At 41.5% G+C, this 10,514-nt stretch overlaps 1 protein-coding gene across 1 annotated transcript; it reads right to left on the bottom strand.

The window, feature by feature from the left end:
• Positions 1–6,073: 6,073 nt before the first annotated feature.
• On the bottom strand, positions 6,074–10,162 carry chrac1 (chromatin accessibility complex subunit 1). Its single transcript, XM_083523865.1, has 3 exons — positions 9,976–10,162; positions 7,143–7,269; positions 6,074–6,871 (listed from the first exon to the last, which is right to left on the bottom strand). The coding sequence occupies exons 1-3, from the start codon at positions 10,111–10,113 to the stop codon at positions 6,798–6,800; spliced, it is 339 nt and encodes a 112-aa protein (XP_083379991.1). The 5' UTR covers positions 10,114–10,162; the 3' UTR covers positions 6,074–6,797.
• Between the last annotated feature and the right edge of the window lie 352 nt (positions 10,163–10,514).

The following is a 10,514-nucleotide window of genomic DNA, read 5'->3' as shown; positions in this document are numbered from 1 at the left end:
CTAGATTAAGTCTGTATACTTTTTTACACCTTGTCAACTATTTCTACACTATATGAGCAAAGATTTGTGGAAACTTTAGGTTACCTTTGTAACTCCGGTTCTCTGATAACAGGAGAGAGGTATCTCAATATGGGAATTGCCTCGGGCGTCAATCCCTTAATCCTGTCCACAGTGACGTAACGCACAAACAGGGCACAAACAATGAAGCCGCTCCCCCTTAGTTTAGGAAAAAGGAGGCATATGAAGAATCAGCATATCCACCTGATTCTGATTCCGAAAGCTGAATTTCTCACCTCAGGGACAAATGGCAGATTAGTCTTGAGAGTCACTCGCGAGAAATCCATAGCAAACCGCAAACAGGAGTTATGAACTGACAAAGCATGTTCACTAGCAAGTTCACTAACCCGCTTCGCGGTAGAAAGAGCTAATAACAAAGCGACCTTCAGTGTAAGGAGCTTCAAACCAATACTCTCTATTGGCTAAAAGGAGGCTAAGAGAGGGCGCTAAGGACCACAGACAGATCTCACGCCGGAATCGGCGGCTTTGAAAACATGTTCAGACGCCGTGCCCCCTTCATAAACCTGCACACAAGCAGGTGATGACCAATAGTATTTCCGTCAATCCCTGCGTGGCATGCAGAAACAGCGGCGATGTAAACCTTAACAGTTAAAAATGCCCTGCCCTTATCTAAAAGTTCTTGCACAAAGCTTAACACATCTGCCACAGAACAGTGAAAGGGGGCATCTGTGAAACATCTGCCTTCCATAGCTCAAATATACTTCATACTCAATTTGACTATAGCTCAAATAAACTCCATTTCCTCTCATATGCAGAGCGTGTCGAAGCTGATCTCGCATTCTCAATCGTCTCAATCACGCTTGGAGACAAACCTGTGACACTTAGATTCAACCTCTTACGGGCCAGGCCCAGAGATCCACTCTGTCCGGTGCCGGGTAAAAAAATCTGTCCGTGCGCTTGTGAGGCGGGAGAGGCCATGGTCAATCGTGCAGGAGCTGGATCATCTCTGTCAGCCAAAACCTCCCCAGCCAGTTTGGAGCAATCAGTATTACTGAGTGACCGCATTCTCTTACTCTTTTTAGAGTCGGCACGATCATTCTAAGTGAAGGAAATTCACTTAGATGCACCGTCTCTTTTGCCAGAGAAAAGAATAGAGGGCAATAAGTATTTTCGTGCGAGGTGAAGAGATCTACGGCAATCCCAGCTGAACTTCTACCATAGCAGGTTCACCACCTGAGGGTGGAGAGTCCACTCCCTGTACTGGGGATTTCCCCTGGACAAGAGATCCGCTTCTGCATTCATTACTCCCGGGACATGAGTCGCCCGTAATGACTGAAAATGCTTCATGCCCCACACCATGAGTTCTCGTGCTAGACTGTGAAGTCGAGGAGAACGTGTTCCGCCCTGGCGATTTATATATGCCACCGCCGTCGTGTTTTCCGATCTGACCAAGACGTGGTGACTCCGAAGAAACTGCACGAAGTGTTTCAAAGCTAGAAACACCATTAACAGTTCCAGGAAGTGAGACAGGAGTGAGTGCGCGTTCCGTAGTGAGACAGGCCATTTCTCTTTTGCTATCCTGCCTTCGCACACCGCACCCCAACCTGTAATCGACGCATCCATCGTCACTACTTTTCTCAGGGAAATAGCTCTTCCTATTACGAGAAAAGTGCAATTTCTCTAGTGGTGGAGAGCGTGCAAACAAAGTGATGACACTACTACTTTGCGGTTGAGGTGGCGCTTCGGACATAAGCACTGAAACTCTCACATTCGCAACAGTCCCAATGGGATGACAGACACTGCCGGAACCATCAGCCCTAAAAGGCGTAAACAGAGTCTGAACGGGAAACTCTTTCCTCTCTGGAAGATGGAGAGACAACCCCGAATCGACCTGATGCGCTCCTCTGATAGAAAAGCCTGATACAGGTCTGAGTTCAGCCTGAGACCCAGGTAGATTATTTCCTGTGTGGGCACCAATCAGCTTTTTGTCTCATTTATTCTGAAGCCTAAGCTCTTCAGGTAAGACACAAGCACACTGGATCCACCTCCGCCTGCCGCCGTAACGGAGCGCAGAGGAGGAGATTTCCAAAAACGCTGACACTCTGAGACCCGCTGCTCTCAGCAGTGATATTGCAGCCTCTGCACATTTGGTAAAAATCCTTGGGGCTAGTGCCAGCCCGAATGGAACTGCCAAAAATTCGTAGGCTGTGCCCCGATAGGCAATCCTTAGGAATTTCCTTGCACTGGATAAATACTTGTGTGAAAGTAAGTGTCTTTCAAATACACTGATGTAAACCAGTCTCTGGGATGAATAACACTGTACAATGCTTTTAATGTGAGCATTTTGAACTTGTACTTTCTGAGGTGTTTGTTGAGGTTCCGTAAATCCAGACGGGACGGGAACCCACCCCTCTTTTGGGAACGACAAAGTACCGGGAGTAAAAACCGTGCTAGCTGTCCTCCTGCGGTACCGATTGAATTACCATTTGCTCAATAAAGAGGTTATTTCGTCCTCTAAGATCTGAGCTGATTCTCCCTCCGCTGTTGACCATATCACACTGTTGAAGAGTGGTGATCTTACGGTAAATTGCAGACGATAACCTCGTTGTATTGTGGCGCCATCTAGCAGCGGAGCTGGGGGTTGCAACTCTGATTCGGCCCACTGCCTGGATGCACAGAACACATTTTTTTTTCTTTAAAAAGAGAACAATTGCAGAAGCTTCTGACCTCTCTCTTGAATAACCCTGCAGGTGGAGAGGGGAGAAGTAACTTTTTGGGCACTGGGTGAACTGGTGCCAATACTCCAACCAGAGAACCTCCGTTTACTGAACATTGTTCTTGAATCACTCCCCAACACTTCTTTGCTAGAGGGGGAGGACAAGACTCCTGAGACTCAGAGACTCTGAGTGCTGTAGCCCCTCTTTTGACCCAAAATCAGACTACAGGTTATTTTGCCCGTCTTTTCTTTCCTCCCTGAGGGTTAGCTGGGCAATGCCTAGCCACCGCTGCCATAAAAAGAAGTGCTTTACCTCGGGGCTGGGGCTGTTTTTGGCGAGCCTCCACCTGCATTGACTGCCAGGGTGGGGGGGCCTAGTGGCCCTGAACCCTGGCTGTCCCAGCATCAATCTGCCTCCCCATCTCCTCCATGAGCTCCGCTTGGTATGCTGTGAGCAGTGAGGTGGCATTCAAAGCTCTAACCTCCAGAGCAAAGGAATGGTAAATCTTTTGGAAAAGAGAGGCAGACAGCCTCTCTGTCCATCCCGGCAGTGAAGGGAGAGGAGGAGGATAGGGCAGCCTGTCGATTAGGGTTGGACATCCCCAAATCCTCCATATTGTGAAGCTTTTTGGCTGCTCTTCTACAAATTTCAACGAGATCCAGCTCACCTGGCACGGGGGAAGGGCCCATAGCAGTTCCAGGCCTGGAAAGAAGATCTGGAGAGAGTATAGCATCCTCCTCGACTTCCTCCAAATCTTCTTCTAAAAGACGAGCAACCTCATCGTGTTCCTCCTCCTCTTCCTTGTCCCCCACTAAAGGGTTTGAATCAAAAAGGCGGAGGAAGGTCAGGAGACACTGCATCCATCAACTCTCCCCAGTTACACCGTGCCTGAGAAGCAGCCTCGTCCCTCTCCATGGGTGGCAAGAACCCTTAACGGGAAACGAGATCAATGTGGGCAGCACTCGGGGTTAGCGAGTACAGCCTGTGCGTTTCTAACTCCCAAACACGCTATGAACAGGGGATGAGAGTCTTTGGATGAAAATCTTTGGATGAGATCATATAACTGCATGCACACGGTCGTGAGGGATCTTTCCCCACTGCCGTGCAACCGGATGGGCTCGGAGTCGCCATAACGGAGATGCGAACACCAGGAGATAAACGAGATCACCACAACGTGCCTCTCGAAAATCGGGTGTTGTACGATTGTCCTTCCTTACCTCACAACATGAGGTAAAAAAAAATCAAATAAAAAGATTTTCAACTTAACAGTGAATATGTCCCTCAAAAATAAGCTGCTGCGCTTAGAGACGTACCTCGACGGCTCGTCCGTGAACAGTTTAGCGGCCACCCCTAAGAGGATCTGCTGAGGATAGCTTCCTGAATAGGATCTTCATGGGGAAGAGAACGAGAATGAGGCAGGGACCATCAGCAGGGGCGTATATAGGGAGGCGGGACTCCCCGCATCACTGTCGTGATTGGTCTGTCAACCGACAGACGTGGTGTGATTGGTGCTTCCAGGATTGGTCATGCCTGAGGCGATTCCCATAGTGAGATACCGAATGGATGTTTGAAAGAGAACCTGAGCATAAGATTGGTATGTGAATCTTTTTTGAGCATCCAATTCCACATTTAGTCTCCATTGTCTGTTATAATAAGCTCCAAGATGTTCCACTAGATTTTAGAGTGTACTTACGGAGATTTATTCAGCCACAAAGGTGTTAGTAAAATCAATTACTGATGTAGGTGAGTAGACTGGATTGCAGTCAGCATTCCTATTTATCCCAAAGGTGTTCAATAGGGCTGAAGTTAGAGCTCTATAGCAGGAGATGTTTCACACCAACAAAATCTTCATGGAGTTGGTTTTGTGCACAGGAACATTGTCATGCTGGAACAGGTTTGGGTCTCCTAGTTCAAGTGCGGGAAAGTTTAATGCTACCACATCCAAAGACATTACAATTGTGTGCCTCCACGTTTGTGGGAAGAACCACAAATGGCTGGAAAACTCGGGTGTCCCAATACTTTTGTGTACCATGAAATGTCACCAATTTTTTTTTTATATTTAGTTAAAACAGCATAATTACTCATCCAGAGGTGCCCCGATAGTGGATTTTACCTATAGCTAGGTTGGATCGTACTTTCCAATAACCAAATAAACTAGGGATGCACCAAAAAATAAGAATTCTTGGCCGAAACCGAAAAAGAGGAAAGCAAGCCCGAAAACCGAAACACCGAAAGAAAATTATGCCAATTATTATTACCATTGCATTTATGGCTATGATTGTGTACTAAACTTACCAAAATCAAGGCATTTTAATTGCATAAATTAAATATTAAAGTTTCAAAGAATAAATCAATTACAAATTATGAAAATATATATTTATAGCACATTGCAACAATGCACAGCATAAAATAAATTACAATTCTTTAACTTAACTTAAATGTTTAACTTAATGCACTCATGTGTACATTAAATAATAATGTACAGGCCCTCTGGCTTCCTGAAAGGTTGTAAAATTAAATATGTTCTTTCATAAAAACAAAGTGCATTCAGAACAAGTGCAACTGCTTAAAGATACAACAAGATCACTGGAAAACTTCCTGCCTTTTCAAAAACGTCCGCCACAGACGGAGTGCGCATGCTCGGAGGGGTTTTGCTTTTCTGTGCCGAGTTTCTCTTATATTCAGCATAGCGATCAGGATGTTTGGATTTCAGGTGATAAATTAAACCCGACGAGGAGAGTTTTTACAGACGAAATTTCAGCATTACATGTTTTGCACATCGCTATCCGTGGGTCTTTCTCAGATATACTGAAATACGTCCACACCGCAGACATGTTGTTTCAGACATGCACGTGCAGGCAGCGGTTTCTGTTTGCGTCATCACAACAAACTGTTTCGGTGATCAAAGTCTTTCGGCCGAAAACCGAAAATGCACTTTTGGGCCATTTTCGGCCGAAATTTTTCGGTGGCCGAATATTCGGTGCATCCCTAGAATAAACCCATAGTTTTTTAAATAGATAAAAACAAAAAAATAATAATCCAAGTAAAATAGTACTGAACTTTATTACAAAAATGTAATCATGAAAATGTGCTAAATTAAATAAATATGAATAGATTAATTAATAAATATAGCGTTCTCTGCGCAGCGCAGTCTCTCAGAGTAAAAACAAACAGCACATAGTGATCTGCCTCTAGAAGCCGGAAATAGCCGATAGTTCCAGCAATCAACTATCTCTAGAAATAACACTGCGATTTTATAATCAGAATTATAAATCCTTTAATATTTAACATTCCTAAATGACAATCATTTTACAGGACCAGAAAGAAACAGTTACTAAAAAAAAACAACAACAAAGGTTTATTTACTGAAAAATATACACCAACATTTATACAGTACACTATACAAAATAGGTATAAGAATAAAGAATTTGAGGGCTCTGAAATTCAGTGCATGTCATCAGTAGAAACTGTAGAAGAATACAAGCAAGCCGTGGGGTACTCGATTCTGATCTATAGTAACGGGCACCGCAATTAACCCTGCAGGTGTATGTTTTTCACTAGCGCAGATTTCTAACGAAAAAGATCACGTTATCAAGTTTTTATCTCACAATATGTACAATAAGAGTGAGAGTTTTCATTTCCAGGTGTAAAAAGGGGTGAGAAATAACTGATACTGTAATGCCTATTTAACGATGCAGTGTGTACACCCTGAGGAACCGCTTTTAAAGCGGCTGTAATGTCAGAATCGGCGCCGGTAATAAACAAAAACACAAAAGCAAATCAACAATTATGCATAAATAAAGGTAAGAAACACTTCACACAGCCACTCTGCCTTGCGGTTTGCTGTGTCAGCTGAAGGTAGTTGGGTGGTGGTCAGGTCCTTATTCGTTATTTGAATGCGAATTGACCGTTTGAACCCCAAATTGTGAGGAACTGTATACATTTTTTGGGGTGAGATGTCTGGATCCATTTTTTTGTAGTCGGTTCACATTATATTATCATCAAACTATATTTAGACTGATGGCGAAGTAAAAATTCCTGCTAATGAACTGGAAAAATAAATCAGTTGTCTCCTTCTTCCATTTTCTCCAGGGACTTTAAATAATCTCTGGCCAAGATTTTCTTTGGAAGAATATCTAACAAGGGAGAAAAAGAAAGATTATAAGGACATATGGGGAAGAACTGTTCTCTGATATACATTTTCCACTTCAAATGGTTTAATTTGATCAAGAAAAGTCAAAAACGCATACATCTACATGTGTACACCTGTTCACATTTTATCTTGTTCAGAAACTCTACATACTATATGATAACTAATAAAACTGGGATAAACGACAGTATTAAATTTGCCATGACATCCTAACTGAACATCCAAGTTAAAACCTCAGAGAAACACAAATCTCTCACCTGTGAGAAACTGGAACATTTCTGTCTCCTCAGCAGTTTTGGCCAGATCACGGTAAGCCAAGGTGCCTTTCTGTTTTCCTGAGCCGTTATTGTACGAGGTCAACGCCAAGTGCTGAACAAAAAGCTCCTAAGAACATGTTTAAAAGGTTAGACATTCAGCTCAACACGAATGAATGAATCCATAATCATCCAACTAGTAAATACTTCTTATCAGTACAACTGTCTATAAATTGATGCAAAAAGATCAATGTATTTTATTACTGCTAAAGGCACGTTGAAGGCAGTGCAGTTACAAATGCTTCTTAGCAAACAGAATAAGGGACATCATAAAGCACATTTTTTTAATAAAAAGAACCTTCAAAAAGAGAGAGAGAGAGAGAGAGAGAGAGAGAGAGAGAGAGAGAGAGAGAGAGAGAGAGAGAGAGAGAGAGAGAGAGAGAGAGATTTCCTCAGCATTCCACAGTACAGCATAATGAATGGCATGTGCATAGGAGCACAATAGAATGTAATAGCCTAATTGTTAAAGATGCCAGAATTCTCTAACTTTTCTATTGCCTACTCTACCTGAACCAGCTTGACTCCATCTTTCTTTTACTATAGATTTAGTGACAGCCCTATGACACTCTGCTGTTTTTTCAGGGGTCTTCCAACGTATCGCTCTGTTTTATTTCTCACTGATAGTGAAACCCTTTCTAGTCGTGTTAACATAATTTACATATAAAAAATGATGTGGTGTCCCCAAAAGAATACTAGTATTAACTAAAGACTTATTTACCAATGAATGTTGCGTTCGCATGAGGCTGAGGCAGGGGAGTTGCAGTTGAAGCCTAGAGCAGATGGAGACGGTAAATACAGTGCATTGCTTGAGCTAGATTGAGAGTTTTGTTTAGGGCTGCACTAATCGATAAAATCGAAAATATTTGGTAACACAGCCGCTCAGGAAAATAGCGGACAGTACAGGGGGAGAGTACAGGGTCAACCGGCAGCAGGAACAAGTGTGCGTCCCAATTCATCCAAGGCATTGGAGCATTTTATATTCAACGCAACAAAGAAAACTACCTGGAAGTTATGCAAAGCGGAGTTTGTGTGGGATGGAAGTACCAGTGATGCACGAGCACACACACACACACACAAAAAAAAACAAAAAAAAAAACACTGGTGTCACGGATGAAGGGCGAAACTGTTTAATCCTCATCATGTGAAAATGGTACAGTTTAATGGAGTGATTATGTAAACTGTAACTGGAAAGTCGCACTGGATCTGTTCTGTCGTGACTTGCGAGCATCAGGTCGCACAATCAGCTCGCTCGTGACATAGTGATGGATTCAATTTAACCAGTGCGAATAAATACTAAATATAAAAGCAGCAAATAACAGCAGCAGGTAACGATTAAATTTTTAGTTACTGTTGTGGTTTATGCATTTGTACACCAATGCATATATTTTGTTTTACTTTCTTTTTAAGCCTGTTTACTTGCTGCGTTTACATTCTCTTTTTATATTTTATATTTAATTTATGCACATCATTTAATCATTATACAAAATTTAATTTAATATATTCTAGATGCTTATATCTTCACAACTGAACAAAATATCTGTGTATTTTATTATATCAAAATTGTCAAAAAAAATTATATTGATTTCAAATTTATATAGATTTTTTTAAGCATGGTTGTCAACTTGCCATCTGCAAAATGCAATACAAATGTTGATTTACACAAATGCTGTTTTGTTTTTTTTAAACAACCCAGCATGAGTTCAAGGATAAATTCCCCATGCACTCCTCAACAAGCAGCCAGTATAAGCTTTAAAATATCTAAATTAAAGACAGTTCAATGAGGCTTTGGCATTTTTTTTGTAAACTTTTATACATAAATACCATCAATTAGGGTTTTATATAGTTATAAAAAGCAAAAAGCGATTTAAGAAAAAAAGAAGCGTTATCCGATTAATTATTAAAATTATCGTTAGATGCAGCCCTAGTTTTGCTGGTAAAGGTTTTATAAAGAGATAAAACAATGCAAGTATCGATAACAGTATCGTTTGTCCTCAAGCTTATCGGTAGTCCTGCATTGAGCTAATTACGTGTCGGTCTAAAAAATACTGGTTCTCATACCCATCCCTAATCCAGACTCTTAACATTTTTTCCCCACAAGACCTTCGACTCCTAAATACAAAAGGACTCGGCTGAGACACAGCCACACGTGCCTTGCCTGCCTAAATGTTTGCACAAAAAACTGCTGTGTGCAATTCAGTGTTTACAGGTACTGTATTTATATGGACAAATCTATTTGCATTAACACAAATCTTCTGTACTGGTCTGGGCTGCAGTGTCACCGCGTCTACAGTCTCACTGTCTAATGTTGTCTTTACACTTCGTCATGTCATAATTAGTTTTGTGTAATTTTGTGTTACTTTTTGTTCATTAATGTTGTTTTATGGAGCACCTTGGCCCTGGGGGAAGGATTTTTTTTTTAAAGGATGCAAAGGTCAATCCAACAGAAATGAAGAAGTTTTTATTCGTTCTGCGTGACCCTGTATCGGTTGATTTGTTGTGTCGTCACAAAACCATGTGGTGAATATGAAAATGAGTTTGTGACGTCAGATGGCGGACTTTAGTAATCTTTCTAGGTACCTTTAACTAAAAGATTGTTGTTGATACCAGTCCAGTGAGAGTTTTATATATATATATATATATATATATATATATATATATATATATATATATATATATAATCACTATGCAACATCTCATTCATGTCATTGTGAGCTCTTAGTTCTACCAGTAGAATGAAGTGAAAGCAGCTGCCATCGGAATAATAATAAACTCGTACCGTCGCTTTCGTGGTCAGAAACAGAGCGTCCTGATTGATGCACGACACATCCGGAGAGCTCTTCATGATCAGTTTTACACGTGAAACAGGCAGAGACATGTTCTTCCCCTCTGCCGCACGCTCAACTTTCTTCTCCATCTTTCCAAAACGTGGTCCAGTTTAGCGGAAGTACTCAATTTGGCTTTCACGTAGCCTCTACACATGGGAAATGTAGTTTTCTGGTCACTAACATAAAGCCGCGATGTTTTCGAAAATTCCTCATAAATACTCGTCTGCGCGCACATTTTTGACCAAACGTTAACAGAACATTATTTTATTGTTGCGTGCAATGTTCATCTGACAGTTTTATAAACATATCTTTACAAAATAGTGTAGTCTGATTACATTTTTAAACTACATTACCCACAATAACAAAGTTGTTTTTGATTTCACCTGTCGCTATGTGTGGTTGCCAGGTAATCGCTTTTTAAATCTCTTCAACTTTTTTTGAACCTACTACACATGTATATAAATAAATCCAAAATATGACTCTGAACTAA

Source organism: Silurus aristotelis (assembly GCF_946808225.1).
Source record: "Silurus aristotelis genome assembly, chromosome: 21".
Classification (NCBI taxonomy): Eukaryota; Metazoa; Chordata; class Actinopteri; order Siluriformes; family Siluridae; genus Silurus; species Silurus aristotelis.
The sequence above is the reverse complement of the archived record's forward strand: the minus strand, read 5'-3'. Positions and strand labels throughout refer to the sequence as shown.